The sequence below is a fragment of the Onychostoma macrolepis genome, chromosome 05, assembly GCF_012432095.1.
Source record: "Onychostoma macrolepis isolate SWU-2019 chromosome 05, ASM1243209v1, whole genome shotgun sequence".
Lineage (NCBI taxonomy): Eukaryota > Metazoa > Chordata > Actinopteri > Cypriniformes > Cyprinidae > Onychostoma > Onychostoma macrolepis.
In genome coordinates this window covers 19,421,081-19,441,099 of record NC_081159.1, presented here as the reverse complement: position 1 = coordinate 19,441,099, position 20,019 = coordinate 19,421,081, and the positions used below count along the sequence as shown (strand labels likewise).

General features: G+C 39.1%; 2 protein-coding genes across 3 annotated transcripts; one reads left to right on the top strand and one right to left on the bottom strand.

The window, feature by feature from the left end:
- Positions 1-62: 62 nt before the first annotated feature.
- zdhhc12b (zinc finger DHHC-type palmitoyltransferase 12b) lies at positions 63-4,609 on the top strand. Its single transcript, XM_058776220.1, has 5 exons — positions 63-478; positions 1,754-1,893; positions 2,041-2,133; positions 2,406-2,572; positions 3,144-4,609. The coding sequence occupies exons 1-5, from the start codon at positions 382-384 to the stop codon at positions 3,457-3,459; spliced, it is 813 nt and encodes a 270-aa protein (XP_058632203.1). The 5' UTR covers positions 63-381; the 3' UTR covers positions 3,460-4,609.
- Positions 4,610-4,683: 74 nt separating this feature from the next.
- Positions 4,684-19,837, bottom strand: pkn3 (protein kinase N3). Of its 2 annotated transcripts, XM_058776172.1 has the most exons (22): positions 19,519-19,837; positions 17,903-18,179; positions 16,621-16,775; positions 14,242-14,371; positions 13,380-13,531; positions 12,279-12,495; positions 11,661-11,843; positions 11,281-11,390; positions 10,317-10,460; positions 10,088-10,163; positions 8,772-8,940; positions 8,567-8,669; positions 8,394-8,467; positions 8,127-8,196; positions 7,948-8,039; positions 7,520-7,696; positions 7,281-7,343; positions 7,104-7,180; positions 6,877-7,019; positions 6,311-6,418; positions 6,149-6,229; positions 4,684-6,073 (listed from the first exon to the last, which is right to left on the bottom strand). In XM_058776172.1, the coding sequence occupies exons 1-22, from the start codon at positions 19,537-19,539 to the stop codon at positions 5,873-5,875; spliced, it is 2,823 nt and encodes a 940-aa protein (XP_058632155.1). In that variant the 5' UTR covers positions 19,540-19,837; the 3' UTR covers positions 4,684-5,872. The 2 variants fall into 2 exon arrangements, with proteins under 2 accessions (XP_058632155.1, XP_058632156.1); XM_058776173.1 differs by lacking the exons at positions 16,621-16,775; positions 17,903-18,179; positions 19,519-19,837 and adding an exon at positions 15,691-16,088.
- Positions 19,838-20,019: the final 182 nt, after the last annotated feature.

Below are 20,019 nucleotides of genomic sequence, written 5' to 3'. Positions count from 1 at the left end.
GCATCCCAGTTTGAAGCCGAAACATCACGTGACCACAGCTGACCAATAGGAAACCTGACATCTACCAGTTTCATGTCTAAGCAGCGGAACGGCATCAACAAGCTTATTAGAGCGAGAGAAACACAGTATCTAAATGAAACACCGCGCTTCGATTGCGTTACGATGCTATAGTCTGCTATACAGAAAAAGTTCCACGCTATATTGTGGTTAAAATGGTCCTTGTTCTGGAATTTAGCGTGCGACGCGTAGGAGCTCACTTGACAGCTGGAATGTAACGTTAACTGGGTTTCTTATGAGCTGGCTAACACAGCGAGGATAAGATGCATTTCATTACGAGCACACAGCAGATGCATGCTTAGGCGTATATAGAAGTATGCTAGGATGTTCAAAAATGTGTTCGGATCAGGATTCCTGGTGAGGACCGCTCATGTCATCTTGACATGGGTTATAACGTTGATTCTCTTCCTCCACGACACCGGTAAGTGCTCCTGGGAGATGCTGATTCTACTGTGAGTATATTATCTGCATCACCTACAGACCTGTTATTTTGTGGCTACAGTTGCTACATGATGTACATAACGCTGCTTCACACCTGTATCTGCATCACCACTTCCTTTACATGATCTATAACTATTCTATTCTAGCACACTCTGTTGCATTCTATTCTCTGCTCTATTCTTTTCTGTTCTTCTGCACACTTTCCACTCTGTTGAAATTATGAGATAAACAGACAAAAAGTTAAATCATGAGATATTAGTAGAACTTATGATAGAATTTCAATTATGAGATACTAAAGTCAATTATGAAATAAGTCAAAATTATAATAAATAGTTACATTTAAAATAAAAAAATCATGAGGTACTAAGTTGAAATTGGCATACTAAGTCGTAATGGTAACACTTTACAATAAGGTGTCATTTCTTAACATTAGTATTAACTAACATGAACAAACAATGAACAATGCATTTATTACACTATTTATTAATCTTTGTTAATGTTAGTTAATGAAAATACATTTGTTCATTGTTTATTCATGTTAGTTCACAGTGCATTAACTAATGTTAACAAACACAACTTGTGATTTTAATAATGCATTAGTAAATGCCGAAATTGACATTAATTAAGATTAATAAATGCTGTAGAAGTATTGTTCATTCTTAGTTCATGTTTACTAATGTTGTTAACTAATGAACCTTATTGTAAAGTGTTACCGTCGTAATTATAAGAAAAAATCCAAAATATGACAAAAAGATTTTATCGCATACTTATCTCATACTTTATCTCCTACCTAAGGCTGGAATGCACTACATGGCTTTTGGAAAAAATCTGGGCAAAAGCCATGTTGTATGTATATATAATGTATAAGTATGTATTTATTTGTGGCAGACTGTCTGATCAAGTTGGCATTGACAGATTTTATATAAAATTGTGTTTCAGAAAAGGATTCTATCCATTTTGAGGATATCAAACATTATAGAACATTTTAGAACATTGTTTTCATTTGTCATCCTAGCAGCATTTCTGTGTGAGTTTGTGTTTGGAAAGTCTGGTAGTGCATGATCCTCAGTCTTTTATTGTATGATGCCTATTTCTTCCCTCTTTAGTGGGCATCTACAGTTCTGCACTATTCCACTCCTCTGTTTTATTTTTTTACTCTAATATATTGTATTACCCTTATGTTCTGCTATGCTCTGTTCTTCTCTATTGTAATCTCTATTCCACTGTACTATACCATATATGTGCTTCCACGCAGACCTCCGCAAACAGGAGGAGACGGGGGAGCTCACACTGCCAGTTCTCTTTGTGCTGCTGGTCCTGGTGTCTGTGTTGCTGTATTTTGCAGTTTCGCTCATGGATCCTGGTTTTGTCCTGTCTGATGAGTGTGACTTGCAGGTCAGTTAATACACGGATTCCCAAGTGTTTTTGTCAGCCAAACCCCTGTGTGTGTGTGTGTGTATATATATATATCACAAACCCCCTGCAGTTTGCATGTTTAATGCTGATTTTACAGCAAACGTGTATCATCTGACTGTATTTCAGTTCACACTTGGTATCGCAGAAGAAACACAGGATATGATTCCACAGACCACCAAGTCCATACGGCTCCGGCGCTGTGGACACTGTCTGGTACAGGTGCGTTGTCACTTATTAAAGATGGACCATATACATAAATATAGAGGTTTAAATCATTTAATTGAATTTCATTTTAATGCTGCAAATAAAATGAAATGTACAGTGAATTTTATTTAAATTAAAAAATTCCAAAATAAAAAAAACAAACATTTTTAATAAAAATTTAGATTGATTTTGTCGTTTTCATTTTAGTTTACAATAACCTTAATATAGTTATGCAAAGGCAAGACAGCTTAGCTTGTTTCTAATAATGAATCCATGCTTTGACATAGCAACCCATGAGATCCAAACACTGTCAGACGTGTCAGCACTGTGTGCGGCGCTATGATCACCACTGCCCCTGGATAGAGAACTGTGTCGGGGAGAGAAACCACCGCTGGTTTGTGCTTTATCTGGCTGTCCAGCTTGTCGTCTTACTGTGGGGACTGTACATGGCCTGGTGAGTAGAACTTATATATTACAACCTGGGATGTCCAGCAGTGCCAATGGACATTAATGTATTAGTTTCCATGCTTTTTAAGATTAAAGGGTTAGTTCACCCAAAAATGAAAATTCTGTCATTCATTACTCACCTTCATGTTCCAAACCCGTAAGACCTTCGCTTATCTTCCGAATGCAAATTAAGATATTTTTGATGAAATAAACAAGCTTTCTGACAGACAGCTTTCTGACATGTTCAAGGCCCAGAAAGGTAGCAAGAACATCGTTAAAATAGTCCATGTGACTATTGTAACAATATCCTTACTACCTTTCTGGGCCTTGAATGTGTTAGTTGCATCGCTGTCTATGAAGGATCAGAAAGCTCTCGGATTTCATCAAAAATATCTCAATTTGTGTTTTGAAGATGAACGAAGGTCTGATGGGTTTGGAATGGCATGAGGGTGAGTAATTAATGACAGAATTTTCATTTTTGGGTGAACTAACCCCTTTAAAGCATCCAGAAACAAAAATCTCTAATCTGGACTGAAGAACATCCCACAGTTCAGAGTTTACTGTTAAATCTCGTACAGGTCCGGCTTCAGTCACGCTCCCACCTGGCAGCTGTGGTTGAGGACCAACGGTGTGCTCCTGGGAGCTGCAGCGGTGGTGGCCGTCCTGTCCCTGACTGTGCTTCTCCTCCTGGGCTCTCACCTGTACCTGGTGTCGCTGAATACCACCACATGGGAGTTCATGTCTCGGCACAGAATCTCTTACCTCAAGCACTGCGGTGTGGACGAAAACCCCTTTGACCGCGGAACCCTGCGCAATCTCTGGGGCTTCTTCTGCGTTTGGGAACCGGTGGTTTGGGAGCATGTGTATTTCAAGCAAGGCAACAATCCTATTTAATTCCCTTGGAGTCACGACTGCTGTGACAAATAACCCCATTATATGGAAGTTGATGGTTTGGTGGAAATCACTCCTAACTGCATCTGCAGAACATCTTATCTACTTTTTCCTTGTGAATGACTCATTCCATTTTGAAAGCGATTCTTAAATGCATGAACTTTGTAGTTGCAATGATGTTTGATCAAGTGTTTTCAAATAGGTTGAAATGAGCATTTTTATAAAGGTGTTTTGTGAATATTTTGCCCACATAGAACTTTGACAATTCGTCTGTGCTGATTTTGCACATTTTAATAGCAAACAAAGAACAAAAAGCACAAAATCACAATAGCGTTTCAGATGTGAATTGTGGTTTCCCATTAATGCAATACATAGAGATGAGATATTAAAATTTTACATGCTAATTATTTATTATCTTGGCTTTGCTCATGTAATCTCTTTCATTTTACTAAAAAGTAATTAAACTAGACAGTCTGTCAGCTTATTTTATAGCAGCAGCAGCAGATGTAGTTTCATCAGAAATGGTTTTGTGCAATTATTGAATTTGTGAAATACAGTCAGTTGTATATTCATATTTTTAAGAAAATTGACATCCCCTTTTAAGATCCATTTCAGACAGGGTAACAAAAAGTTCACGTTTATAATACAAATAATTTCCTTTAGCACTTTATATATCAGTGGGGAAATTTAAATATGCTTGTAATGTGACTTTATAATATTAAATGTACCGATTTATCATATAACAATCATTAAACATGAGAAATTAACATTAAAAGACTGAATTTAGAATACAAACATAATCAGTACTGTAATGTTCAACATTACAGACGTTTTTTAAAGCAAAACTTTATATTTTTATATAAACAGGGCCTTTCCTATTACACATCAGCATCTTAAAGAAAGATGTAAGTACACGTTATACTCCTTTGACTGTTAGATCTCAGTCCATTTTGTACAATGCAGTACAATGAAGTCCACATAGTGTGACTTTAACAAACATTAGTTAGAATATTCTCTGAATAATAGTCATAAAAAGCAATAACTGTTTTTCTTTTACTTTATTTCAGTTTCTTTAAATTGCTTAACTTTTGCACTTGAATGTTTTTCAAGTATCAATATTAATGCTGAGATTTCATGAATGATTTGCGCCGTTTTGATCAAAGTTATGCAATTTGTTTTCCTCTGTGTAATATTTTGAAACATCAGTATTCAATAAACTGAACAACATGGTCACATTGTATTTTATTTCTGAAAATACATTCATCCCGTTCAGTTACATTTACTTAGATATTTAATTATCCTTCATGGGGCTCATAGAAATGACAAGTTTCATTTAAATATTTTAGTGTCATTTTGTTCACAGTGTAACTTATCAGTAGTAAACCACATTTACAATGATACAATGGTAGCCTGATGTAGTCAAAAGTAAAATACAGACAAACACCTTAAATAACGAACAACGTAATGAGCTTCTGTCAGATGATGCAGAGAGCAAAAACAGTTGAACTGTTTCAATTTCAGCTTAGTGAGTTAATGTGCTAACTATCATGCCAAGACATCGAGTAGAATATGCGCAGTCTAATTCAGCAGTCTTAGATTTGTCCAGGGGGAGGACTATAAAGAGAAAGGCTGGACAGAGCAAGCCACCGCTTGCAGCCGAAGGTCACAAGACTTCTGCAAGTACAGTAAAGAGCTCGGTTTGGAAAGTTGAGAACTGGTCCAAAATCAAGCAACATTTATCTGGGGCACCAATCCTAAATCAAATCCAGATTAGGGACAACCAGAGATCAAAATGTGAGGGTTTAACATGAACATACATCACATAGACTAAGCATGGAGGAATTTGCATGATCTAACACTGAGAACACACTCGGATAGTTACAGTCTGGAACTTAAAGAGCTTAAGACAGATCTGCACTGTATCAGAAATCCTTAAAAACGGCACAGCATTTCGTCCTTCCTTCTCAATCTGACAATCATTATATGTTCAGCAACAGTGCAAGTATATTTTGGCATCGTAATTTAGTGTAACAGGAAGACTTCTTTTTTCAACAGTATAACCCAACCCAAAAACTAACGTACATTAATAAATGCATTTTTGAATATCGGGGTTGGGCAGTTAAAAGCTGAGCAGATCTGAGCTTACTCACAGTGGCGGCCGCACAGTTCTGGTCAAGGGTGATCGTATGGTTTTAAAGTCCATCAGGACTGTCTTTGGAGCTTAAGCACACATTTGCAGCCAGTTTCACGAAAAGCGTACAGCAGCTTTTAAAGGGTGACACGAGGCCAGCTTCACTCGATTCCACTGCATAACTCAAGGGAGGACGAGAGAGAATAATTGGATGAAGAAGACAGAGAGAAAAGAAAGCAGAGATTTGATATGTCACAACCCCTTCTGAGGGTAATCGAGTGGAAGTCAGTGCAGGGCCGAGAAGTCAAAGTCTGCAAAGAACTCCTGCTGCTCGGCGGTGAGGAAGAACGGGGTCTGCGGAGGGGTCAGGACAGGCTTCAGGCGCGTGAACTCCTCGTCAAAGTTACTGACGTCTGCTGGGGCTTTAATTGACGGCAGGAAAGGAGGTTTGACTCTTTTGGCCAACAGGGCTTCCCAGTCTATGCCCTGCAGAGAGGAACGGGGCTTTTAAAAAGAGAATTTAAACTATGGTAGACAAAAATTCTTCAGTTAGTGACTCACCTGGAAGAACCTGTGTCTCTTCACTTCATTGGCGTCTTGCTCTCCTGCTCCCAGTCGTTTTTCAGGGTTCTTCTGTAACAACTGCCATTAAAGAGACGGAGTCAGAGACTGAGTGTCAACTAGATTTCAATTTGTTTTTCCCCAAGAGGGAAAAGTTGTTACCTTTTGTACTATAGAGACTGACTCGGGGGACAAAAACCTGGGGTAGCGCACTTCATCGTTCACTATGCTGTCAAACACCTCCTCCTCATCATCACCGGGGAATGGAGACTGGCAGCCACAAGAAAATATATTACACTATTGTTCATAGGATAAGATTTCTTAATGCTTTTAAAAGAATGCTCACCAAAACATTTTATTTGACCAGAAATATAGTAAAAAACAACATTGTGAAATGTTTTTACAATTTATATGAATTGATTTCTATTTTAAAATTTTAGTTATTTCTGTGATGGCAAAGCTGAATTTTCAGCAGTCATTACTCAGTCACATGACCCTTTAGCATTAATTTTAATATGCTGATTTGGTGCTCAAGATGCATCTTTTTTCAGGGTTTTTGGATAAATAAGAACAGCATTTATTTGAAATACAAATCTTTTTTAACATTAGAAATGTCTTTACTTTCAGTTTAATTCATCCTTGCTGAATTCATAAAAAAAAAAATCTTAAATATTTATTATTATAGTATATGGCAACAATTTAGTAAAGCTGTATTGACCCGGACTGACCTCTCCCACTAGCATCTCATATATGAGCACACCCAAACCCCACCAGTCCACTGCACGGGTATAGGTGCTGTCTGTCAAAACCTCCGGGGCCAGGAACTCTGGGGTACCACAAAAGGTTGACGTATGATCGCCATGTCCCATACCTGTTTGGTAGCAAGACTTGGTTGACTCTCTGCTCAAACATTGTCATTTGAGATGAACAAAAAAAAAAAAATCCATGGATGTACCTTCTTTGCAAAGTCCAAAATCTGCAATTCTCACAAAGCCATCAGAATCCATTAACAGATTGTCCAGCTTTAGGTCCCTACAAAGAAGAAAAAAAAGATAAATCATTCATTAAATGACATGCGTTAATAGGGAATTCAATACTAGTTAAGTAATATGAGAAATAATAGTGTAGTTACCTATATACAATCCGGTTTTGGTGCAGAAACTCCAGGCCTAGTAATACACATGCAGAATAAAACCTGCCAGAAAAACCCTTGGTTTACAGTCACAGCCAGAGGAAAGTGTCAATGCTAAAAATATACAATGCTAAAAATATTCAGCGTGTGCGTCTGAGAACATGTGAAGAAGTGTAGCACTTATGTAAATGCTCTGTAATTAAACAGACTTTTGTGTGTGTGTGTGTGTGTGTGTGTACCTAGCCTGGCGTTCAGAGAAGATGCTGCTGTGGATGTGGGTCATCAGGTCTCCTCCAGGTGAATATTCCATCACAAAGCACACATGGTCAGGGGTCTGGAAGCACCCATACAGGTTCACCAGGAAAGGATGATGGGACACATTGATGGTCTCAAAAATTCTCTTTTCACACATTAAGCTATAAAAGAATAAAATGAATTCACAATATTATACAAGCCAAATACAGTACACACACACATACATTATATATATATATATATATATATACAGTATATATACACACACACACACACACACACTTTATTTTTTTCATACAGACCCATTTAACAATGTTAGTGCATTGCACAATAAATATCCACAGACAACAAATTATCCATAACTCATTCATGGTGCACAAGACATTTCTGATACAGAGATATAGAACATCACCTGTCCACTTCATCCCGGGTCACAACATCCCCTTTCTTCAGGGCTTTGATGGCATATAGTTTCCCGGTCCTCCTGAATTCAGCCAGCAGGACCTTTAATGAGAGTTGACAATGACATCGAGCCAACGGCACCATCCAGAGTTATCTGATTACAGCACAGAAGGACAGCTGCAGTTTTACCTTTCCAAAGTGCCCTCTTCCTAAAACAGAAATGCAATTGAAGTCCTCCATCTGCATCCCCTCTTTCCTCCTGTGAAACAGGATATATACAGCATACAGTGAGACTGTGAAAAAGAGCAGTTACAGGGAAGAGAATCCCAGATTCATTTCACTATGATAAGATGTGGGACGTGTTACAGGTTGAAATTTAAGACCTAAGGTTAGGGATGATTCAGATTTAGATTTGAGCAATAATAATAATAGCACTAATAAATAACAACGACTTACTGATGTGTAGGCTGGGACACAGGCCTGCCTTTGAGAACTTGGTTATCCTCAGAGGAATTCATTCTGGCAGGAGTCTGAGAAAAGTGTCCCAAAACACATAATTACAACTCTAACTTGACCAGGGCAATACAGAACTACAAATTTAAAAGCAAGTGTTTGTCTACAAGACGTACCCCAGAAAGTGATGCGTCAGTGGTGGGGTTCTGTGCCAAGTGGAGGCGGGGGGGCTTGGCAGGACGCTCCTCACTGAAATTCAGTTTAACGACTGCTGAATCTCTGTGATAAACAGCCACAACACAGAGAGAGAATCACTTTTTATACAGATCCATGGATATATTTTCCTCAACCAAACCCCAGGGACACCTGCGTATGTCTCACCCAGAGGAAGGGGGCGTGGACACAGATGGAGGGGACATGGTCTCAGAGCCGGGCAGAGGAGGGCTCAAGGCGGTGACGGTGCTGTTGCAGGGGGGCAGCACGCTCATCATTAGACGCCCCCAAGTGGCAAAGTTCATATTCATCTGTGCTGCCCGCAGGAAATTTTTCCCTGAGAGAAACATCATGAACTGTGAAACGAAAATCCTTGATCTTTTGACATATAAGAGGTCACTGTGCTATAAAAACATCCTGTAAGTTTCAGAACTCAAAACTTTCTTGTTAGTCTAAAAACAGTGCATATTGAAGCCAGTATGCCAAAACAACAGCTTGAGGAATGTGCCACTTTATGATGTAATAATGTGGCTAAACACCGCCTCCACAAAAAAAAAAAAAAATCAACACCTGCTTCAACATCACTGCCTGTTTAGTCCTGCCCACCAATTCACACATGCAGTCTTTATGAGAGAGGCGAACACGCAGGTCTACACAGAAACCAAACGATAAAGATGGCTCCAAAGACAACAAGATGCTGTGCAGTGCCAAGCTGTGGAAAAAACAGTCTTTGTATTGCCTTCCTTCTGATCCCAAAATTAGGAAAGAGTGAATGAAGTTCCAGATGGCGTCAGTAAGAATTTGGTCCTTTGTTCACATCATTTTACTACAGATTCGTTTACAAACAGGGCACAATTCGACGCAGGATTTTCAGAACGATTAAAACTAAAAGAGGATGCTGTGCCGAGTATATTGGCTCCGACAGTAATGTCGCAACACACAACTGTTGTTATTACATGGTCACTGTTGCCTCGTATGTTAAGCAGATCGTTTGATCTGAGTATTTATGCGGTTTTAACCTAAAATCACAGCAGCGTCCATCTGTGAAGGAGGTAGGCTGTCAAACATACACAAGTGTTAGCCAATCAAAGCAGTGGGCGTTTACTTCTCAGTCTATGATCCGCCACGCCTATTCAAACAGAGCGTTCTGATGAGGGGGTCAAAAACAGGACAGAAAATAGCCTATTACTTCTAAATTGTGTTTTCTGATGTAAAAATCCTTATAATATTATAAGCAGACCTCAGAGAACAGTACAAAATTAAAAAAAAAAAACAGAGGCAGTTCATGACCCCTTTAAAATCATTCAAATAACATGACACATTTGTCTAAAACATCTTACGTACACAATGAACTTGACAGCACAGCATAATGTCACACTTGAGTTTTGAAAGCAATCAAGTGAATATGAGAGAGATTACGGCAATTGCTTATGAGTAACAGACACTTTATGAGGTCAACAGAGAAAATGTGAAGTCAAGCGCACCTTTCTCTTTTGGGAAAATCCGTTTCTGTCGTTGTAGTTTAGGATGTCGCTCAATGACGGGATTGTTGAATCTCACCTGAAAACAAACAATATTAGCTCACTATTAAAGCATCAACCTCTGCAGAACATCCTAAATGAAACACATAGCAGTTGTAAACTGTAACCACACACGGCTCTGTGCTGTAACATGATTTGGCACTAGGATGAAGTTGATGAGAGGTTCTCTCACCTCTGTGAACAGTGTGCCCTGTGGCTCTAGATAAAGACACATGCCATGCCGCTGGTTGTCTAGGAAATCTTCTAAACGCAGGAACTTCACAGCACACAGGGACCTCCAGTCTCGCCAGTAGACTGCAATCTCCAGCTCCCGAGACTACAGGGGTCAAAGGTAATGTGAGGGGCAGGAAAAAAACAAACACACTCAGATATCAACTGTAGTTGCAATTCTTGCCCCTTTACACCCCATAATGGCCCTTACATCGGTATTTAAAAGTCTGGGGTTGGTCATTTTCTTTTAAAGAAGTTTCTTATGATCACCAAGGCTGCATTTATTTCATTGTGAAATATTATTACAGTTATCGTGGAAAGATTTCCTGTTAAAACAATTTCTTGATGAGATACATCATGTGCACACAGAAGTCAGAAAGCATAACTTGGTGTCAAAGATAATCAAAACCTCCAAGACAGATACAGCAAAATGCTTCGCCATTTATCATACAAATGTGATGCACAGCCTTTGGGAGGAAAACTGCTTCAGTAATCTAGAAATAATGAAATAAGATCTCATTCTCCACCGGTACAGCTGAATCAGCTTGGAGAGAGATGCGGGCTGACTTGGCCAGCATTCAGGCTGAGTGTCTATGTCCAAGGGGTGTGCAAAAGATTACAGTTATGTTGAGGGATTATTTTGGATTACTCTGGAGGCGGCTGATTGCACTCTGGGAGTAAAGCTGTGTTAATGAAGGTGAGGAAAAGCCTTTAGCCAATGGCCTTCACAGGAACTTTCTGTAAAACAGATGTTGAAAGTGTTGCCTGTGATAACTGACAGTTATAAATGGCATGCTGTAAAAGCACTCAGACAAGGAGTCTGAGATTATGGCGTGCATTCAGAGTGAGCTCCTGATCTGAATTCAAAACTCATTTATTCAGTAGATATGTCTATGAAATATGCAGTAGAATTTGTTGGCACTGACCCGCTCGAGTTCGATGCTAAAGCTCTGATTCCAGGCCTCCTTACTCAGCGGCCGCCAATGAGTGCGACCAACTATCTTGTTATCCACCTTCAATACAGCGCTGATCTCCACTGAGAGAAAACACACATGGAGGAAAAAACATACATACAGAATTAAAAATATTTTAAAATTACTGTCACATAAGAATTAAGCTGTTTGATTTCTAAGGATCAAGTAAAAGAATCTTCGCTTAAAGTCCATCCAGTCTATTTATTTAATCTATTTTAAATGAATTTATTTGGACATGGTAGGAAAGTACAGATACAGGTTTTCTTCTGTCACTGTCCACAGACTATTGTGAAATCCATTATATTTCACATTTCTTTCCCTGTGAGACTTACATGAGAGCTCATCAGTCTTGGTGGTCTTGCCGTTGGTGCTGCGCGTAGAGAGGCCGGTTCTCATCCTCAGTGATTTGGACTCAGAGGGACTTCCAGGGGTGGAGGACATGTTGCTTACCCGACAGCGGCCTGGAACCGACTCCAGCAGGTCCTGACAACCCATCAGCCTGACATCCAGTCGCCCTGAAAACACACACACTCAAGTTATACACAATACAACAGATTAACAAGACCAATTTACACATTACACATGCATAAAGCTGATTAGATTCAACTTGAATTTCCTCTATACTTGCACTTTGCATAATGATACCAATCACCAATGCAAATATGGAGGGTAACGGCACACCAGTGATGTGTTTTCATCACCTGCTGAAGGGCCTTGAGGTCAGAGACAAAGCAGCTGCTGTACCACACTGTGATGAAGTTTGTTAATATGCTTTTGCAGTTTTTCAACAGCCCTTTAACAGGGTCTTCGGCCTCTCCAGGAAGTAAAGACTAACACTAATTTACAAAATGTGGCATCAGAACTATATTTAACTGAGGTGACGAGGAGTAAAATTGACACCTTGAAATCTTAACGCCGTAACCTTCCTGCTAACTTTCAGCTGTCAATACCTGTCAGGCTGGCTGGCTTGAAGAGCGAAGAGGATGCTGAAGAAGAAGAGCGCAGCCGATCTCTCTGCAGCCCAATGACAGGCGAGGACCCCACTGTAAGCTCCTCTTTAATAGCAGCTCGTTTGGGATGGTCGTGTGGAAGCTCTCCAAGCCGCTGCTCCAGAGACAAACGTAATAAATCCAGTTTCTGAGAAGACTCCTGCAAACGGGCCTGAGCCTGGACACAGAAAAACATACTCAAAAATATAAAAGAGGCTCAGCAAATACATATCCGAATCATACATATCTGAATGACAGTAGTGTAAAACAAAGCCACTGACAGTATATATTATGTTTATTATTTCTGAGACGTGAAAATACAAATGTAGTCTGAATTAAACTCTGAAATTGGCATGCTGATGCCATGACTGGTCAGGGAAGGATCTTGACCCATTCTAATACAAGTTAAAAGCTTGATGTGTTTAAAACAATCAAAATGATCTATAAGAGATACTGAAGCCCCTATTGCTTCTGGTCTTTTAAATGCCAAGTGTAAATCGAATAAAGGATTATTGAGGTCATTTCAGCACTAGATTATCTTTGAGCAGCATTAGAGCACAGTTTTCTCACTTTATCACTCGCAGTGGACTCGGTCTTGTCTTGGTGACAAAGCATGTGCTGGGTGTGCTGCTTCAAGGTCAAACAAGCATGGCTGAGCAACCATTCTCATGAGTAAATCAAAACAGATCCAAAACAAAAACACGTCAAGGTTTCATTGTCACATTGTTACTCATTTCCATGCAAGGACATTATCAAATACATCTCATTTACTTAATGTACTTGCTTTTTTTTTTTTGTCCCTACAATGAAAGCCAATGGACTCCAATGGTGTTTGGTTCCCAAATTTCTTCAAAATTTCTATTTAGGTTTCACAGAATAAAAAGTCAGACAGGTTTGGAACCACACAAGGGTGAGAAAATGACAATTTTCATTTTGGGTGGAGCATTTCTTTCACAGTAGAGCAGTCTGTAGTTTCCAGACAGTCAATCCATTCAGAATAAGTCATGCATGGCTGTTCATTTCTGAAAAGCCTTTACATCAAAGATCAATACATGCACTTACCTCGGCTAGAGCACGTCGGTCCTGCACTTTGCGTACACCGAGCTGCTTTACCACATTTTTGGCGCCTTCTGCCACAGCTGCCTCAATCCTCAGATGGTGCCTGAGCTCTTCCACTCGCAGCTCAAGTGGACTAATTGTTTCAGATGGGCGACCTGCACAAAAACCCGCATTTAGCAAAACAAAAACACCATCCCATCTGTCTTTTACTTAGTAATTACATGTGTATAAACCAGCGGCTTCCAGAATAAAAAAAATATACAGGCAGCAGTCTGTTTTATGATTCAGAGAGTAAAAAGAAGATCCATAGTACCGTTATAAGAGTATTTATTATTGTTTAATAAATATTTAGCACTGGATCTAACAGGAAATTGACAATTGTCCATAGAAAAAAAAAAGAGCACAAAAATATTAAAGCAATCTAATTGGATCAGTTTCATGCAACACTGGAATTGAGTGTCACAGCAGAGCAACACTGTCTGCAAGAGCCCAATATTGCTATGCTTACACTGAAGATCAATTAAAATGGAATTGTGTATCAAATTGTGTCATGCCACTAATGCATCTGGTGAATGTTACTGCATGACAAAGCGTAACTTCAAATAAAAAGGAACTAAAACAAACCACACCTAAATTCAAAACTGAAAGGTTTTTCCTAAATGTCATCTTAGGAATACCACCTGATCGTTTCAACTTTCAACTTTGGGAAACTCCCCAATAGACTGAAAAATTTTTGTGAAGTTTTTAAGTGCTGCATCATCACTTTAAATAAGTGGCAATGTTTTATGAGAGATAAATTGATTGTTATAAAAAAATCTTTAATTGTCACGATTTCTTTAACAATTAAAATGAGTTGTTTGTTTACCCTCTGGCTGTGTGGTCTCCCGCTCTCCCTCTCTGGCCTGGGTGACTTTGACAATCTGCATGCGGAGCAACTCGATTTTCGTCTTGCTATCCTGCAGCATCTGCTGGGCTGTGGACAACATCTTCCGATCCTGGGGAGTGACAACAGAAGCGATAGAGGGATACTGAGACTGAACATCTTGCATTTGCATTAGAACAAACAGTGAAGACACTGTCAGAGGAAAGAACAAGAAGTCAGGGACTAGAAAGAAGGACCGGAATTGTCATTTTTATAAAGTGATGTTTTTTCGCCAGTAAAATTTCTAATTTTTTCCCATGACTCTTCTAGGCATTTTTGATTATCATAATTTAAAAAAAATATTTTTATAGAGATTTCTGGGGCAATCTTCCCATTTCTGTCAAGTACTAATTCTCAGAATTAATAATCTAGTTACACCTTAGTATAGGGACCAATTCTAACTGTTTACTAGTAGCTTATTATTAGCATGCCTATTATTAGCATATTGGCTGTTTATTATTCTGCATGACCATATTCTACATCCCTAATCCTACCCAATACCTAAACTTAACAACGACCTTACTAATTATTAATAAGCAACAGATTAGGAGTTTGAGGCAAAAGTTGTAGTTAATGGTGTGTTAATAGTGAGAATTGGACCTTAAAATAAAATGTAACCAATAATTTAACTTACCAATATTATTGAAAAACATTAATATACTAATATTTCAAAAACCACAGTATAGCTGATAAATATCTGTAAATTTCTAGCCAATTAAATACTTTAAGGCAGAATATATTTAGCGTAAAGTATACATTCACTAAAGAAATTTCCGCCTTTAAAATTCTATACAAAGGAATGCGTTTTCCATGACCGTGGAAACCCTGTAATATACAGACACTACTACAGCATAAGACATTCATATGTCCCAGAAAAGGTAAACACTGCAGTGCTATCAAAACTGTTCATTTGAACATCCCAACCAGCCTGATAAACAAACAAAAAGTGAGTGTTTGAGAAATTGGAGAGTCATTTTTGCCGTTTCATTTTGTGACATTATTAGCCCAGAAAATCATACACTACAGCTTTAAGCTGAGCTGAGCCAATATGAGAAATTCCCACAAAGACCAACAGGTCAAAAGTGCAGCGGTCTTCATTAAACTCTTCTCTTCCTCATTATGAGAAGCAGTCAGGTGTACACCACACCCATACTCAACATACTCAAACATCAAACACTGACTGTGCAATTTTCTCTTCAGAGCTTTATGAGCTGTGAGAGCTATATATCCCAAAACACAGCAACTACATTTTGCAAATGAAAGACACATACTAAAATGATTGCAGTGTCCCGTGGAGACCCAATGTAAACAACGCTGCAACAAGAAACGTGACCTTTTCTGAAACCTGCATAAAAGACCCATTCAGGAAGTAAAGGAAAAGGGAAACCATACCGTCCATAGTGCTCTCCCCCTCTCAATGCAGCTCAAGAGGTCATCTGTCATGATTTGTGAACTTTCAGATGGCTGTATGACATCCCCTTGCTCTTCCTTGACCCCCATCAGATGTTCCCTCCTGTATTTATCTCGCCGTCCTCAAAACTGTTCATGTCAGTTTATGTCGTATAGCAGACACTGAGACCAGCATCCGAGAAGCCACCCCATTCTTTCTTCTTATTGTTCTACTGTCCTTGCGTCCCAAACGCTTGCTCGCTCGCTCGCTCACTACTCCCCTCCCCTTTTCACATTTGTTCTTTTTGCCTCTTTCTCTCTCGCCGTTTACAGATCTCCTTCCAAAGGAGTCAGCCACCTCTAACTGCTGCTGCTGCCGTGCCCTGCCTGGCTGGCCCAAATCCGAATGCTTCGGCATTGGTTGGAGCGAAGTCACATGGGCTGCTGCTGTCGCCAGGCCCAAGACAGGAGAAACCGAATCAGTACCAGCAAGCTCTTCCTCTACAGACTCAAAGGGATGATGTTTTAGAGCATGTCTGTGAGTGCCTGAGTGTGTGTGTGTGTGTGTGTGTGTGTGTGTGTGAGATCAAGGCTCGGTACTCAAGCTGTCTGACTACAGTACAGACATAAATCACAGAGCTGCCAGCACACAGTGTTCTCAGGCAGACGCTGCAGCATTATCGCAGCCCTGTCTGACACAGGCTCCAATACACTCACGGCTAGCTAGAGGTCATGGGACCATCGCTCTAAAAGGGTTATAAAGGATGGAGGGGCAGAAGGGGAGAGGGGGAAGGGACCTCCTTTGTGTGTGTTATCACATTTCATAGCCTTTTGGCAGCGACCCAAACCGATTTAAATACACACAGAGTGGTGGAGGACGAGTTAATCATCTTCAAGATGCACAGGGAAAAAAAGGAGGGGGGCTTTCCTCACCTTGACAGAACTGTTAGCGTAAGTCTGAATGATGTTCTCGGCTCCTTGTTTCACTTTGAGCTCCATGGTAAGTTGTTTTTTCAAAGTACGGACACGGCTGCCCAAGGGTGATGTGATCTCTTCCCAGTGGCACGGATCTGGAGAGGTGGTATCATCTGAGAAAACAATTATAAAGAAAATTTATAAAGAAACGTGAAGCGATTCTTTCAGCCATTTCTGAGATTTTTGAAAATTGTTTACAGACTAGAGGGCTCAGTTTAAAGAATCTCTGTCTACACTACTATTCAAAAGTTTGGGGTCAGACTTTTTTGTTTTTGAAAGAAATAATAATAATACTTTTGTTAAGTAAGAAGAACACACTAGATCAAACGTGAATTTAAATACATTTAAAATTTTACAAAAGACATTTTATTTCAAATAAATGCAGTCCTTTTGAACTTTTTATATATCAAAGAATCCTGAAAAAAATTTATAAATCACGGTTTCTGTGCACTACAACATATTAAGCAGCACAACTGTTCTCAACACTGAACAGGGTTGCAAAGAGGTGGAAAATTTCCAAACATTTCTGCAAATTCCAGAGATTTTCCAAGGAATATATTACATTTTAGAAAAGGAATATATTACATTTTAGAAAAAGTTATTTTAAACTGTAATGATTTTTCACAATATTATGTTTTTTCTAAATTTCTGATTGTTTTGGCCATCTGCATACAATGGCAGGGGAGAGAATGCTATCTCATCTCATTGACAGCATCGTGTTTAATCAACAAACAATTAAAATTGAATGGGATTTATACCCCTCGGGCACCAAGTGTAGCCGCTACCGCAAAGCACATGTGCTTTGCAGAAGTTGCAGGTCAATTAGGGTTAGGTGTACTGTATATGTATATTTTTTATCAAATAAACGTAGCCTTGGTGAGCATACGAGACTACTTTCAAAAACATTGAAAATACTGTACCAACCACAAACTTTTAAACATTAGTGTATATATTTACAAAAAAAAAAAAAACACACACACACACTCATGTCCTGTATAAGTACATAATTGATGTAATGTTTAAATATGTTTTTAAATTATTGGAACAAAAATTATAATTAAAATTATAAGAACCATGAACCAAATGTAAAACAAGATTACATAAAAGAAAATAGGACTGAAACTTGAACAAAGTGATTTTAGTCAATATAAAAATAAAGATGAAATTACACTTTCCTTTATATCAGTTATCAAAACTCATTATATCATGTCAAAGAACGATCACACCTTCCTACTCTCACCTGTAATAGTATCTTTCTGTGTGGCCATAGCACGTGCATTCAGCTCCTGCAGCTCCCAGTGGAGCTGCTCCAGCTTTCGGCTGGAGGCTCTAAGCTGACCGTCCACATCAGCAGCATTCTTGCGGTTGGTCACCGCCCGTCGCAGCCGCTCAGCCGCCTCTTTGATCTTCAGTTCCCGCTGGATCTCCTGCCGGAGAAGGGCGATCGCATCCTCTACACGCTGCTGGAACTCAGGGTCCATGAGGTCACCTTCAGCCAGACCCCGCAGACAGCTGCTCTGTTGTTTTCAAGCAACATCGAAAAAGTAAAAAATCAACATGCTTCAAGTTTTTGTTCGCTTACAGCAGCATTTTTGACAAAACATAGACATCTGCGGTTCAAGTAAGGTAAGGAACCTGTATGAATTTCTTTCTTCTGTTGAATGTCATGTTCAAGAGAAGAAAGAAATTCATACAGGTTTGGAACAACTTGAATGCAAATAAATGATGACAGAATTTCCATTTTTGGGTGAACTATCCTTTAAAGTAATTTCATTATACTAAGCAACTAATCCATTAAGTGTGACCACTGATATTGATAAGGTGGACTTGCAATGAGCAGGGTGAAAAAAAGGGTCACTGATATGAGCTGAATGTGTATAGCAAGCAACTGGAGCAGTTACATCATAAACGCATTTGTACATATCTCGGAGATGAGGCTTTAAACACTTGCAGCCGCTTGCAAATTTTCATATTTCAGGCGTTGGAAAAAGCTAAATGAAAGGAAGTAAAACCCTACATTTATTAATGGCTTTTTTCTGAACAAGCCATTCATAATTTGCTACACAGAGGGCACTGTTTCACACAATCTGACTTCTTCTTAAGACACCATTAAGAAAAGCTCTGAAACTAAAATTAATATAATCAATTTACATATACATAAATGATGTAGTTCCCATCATTCAGATTAATATTATCAGTATTTAACGAGTTGTCAAATAGTGCTGGACGAATGCATTCATCGGGACCTAACAGCAGTAAAGCAGGAAAAACAGGCAGACCACATTTCGAAAACAGACTATCATTAACCGCTGTCATAACATGACTCTTCCAACTACTTTAAATCACAAAAGACTTAAAAGTCACTCGTTTTTTTGTTTTGTTTTTTCATACACATAACTTCAGTTACATTTAAGCCTCTGGTGAGGGACAGAAGAGGAAGCTGAAGTCCTGTCAAACCCGTTCAACCTGAAAATGTTTAGTGATATTTAATTGTTTGAATTAAGCTCGAAAACTCCCATATAAACAACATAACATAAGGAGGCAGGTGTAATGCGATAAAACACCGCATTTGTCTAATTGTGTTCTATATTTCACATTTTTTATTTCAGAATAGTTTCGCTATTACTAAAGAAAATTGCTTTTGGGTGTCTTGTGATTGATTCGCTTCAAACTGAATGCAAAACTTTGAGCCACACAGGACTCACCCACAGTGAGACGTAAACATGGGCGTTTGAACGTTAACGATCTGACCGCTTTATTTTATGACTTATTTCATCTCCAAACAGCACTTTTCCGCGTTTCCCATTACTAACTACATCAGTAAGGCAGTGTTAAAATGTCGTATTTATTTCTTACCTGAAGCGTCACACCCGACATAGTGAAATAATGTCCGATAAACGCAAACAGTGATGCTCGGACTAACGTTAACCGAATCTTCTCTCGAGTTTACGGCTCTGGCTCACGCGGCGCCTGATTGAGAGACACTAGAAACCATATCCACACTTCCAACTGAATCTGAGAGCTCAAACAAAAAGACATTCAAAGGGAATAAGAAGTTGTGTGCTGTTTGGTGCTGGAAGAAGATACAGGTGGCAGAGTGTCAGCTGGGAAGCTAGACGGCTCTCGGATTACCGGTAGTTTTTTTTTTTTTTTATGGAAGTTGCTTTGCCTTTCCCATTTCCTGAGGTTTGAAAAATCCTCGCCGCCTCCCTTTTCAACGATTGGCTGACAGCGCTGTCAATCACAGGCGCTGCAATGATGTCATTTGGCATAGAGACCACTTCTATTACAAGTACTACTATAAATAATAACAATCAATAGGCATTTATATGGCATTATTTAATATGCACAAGGGAA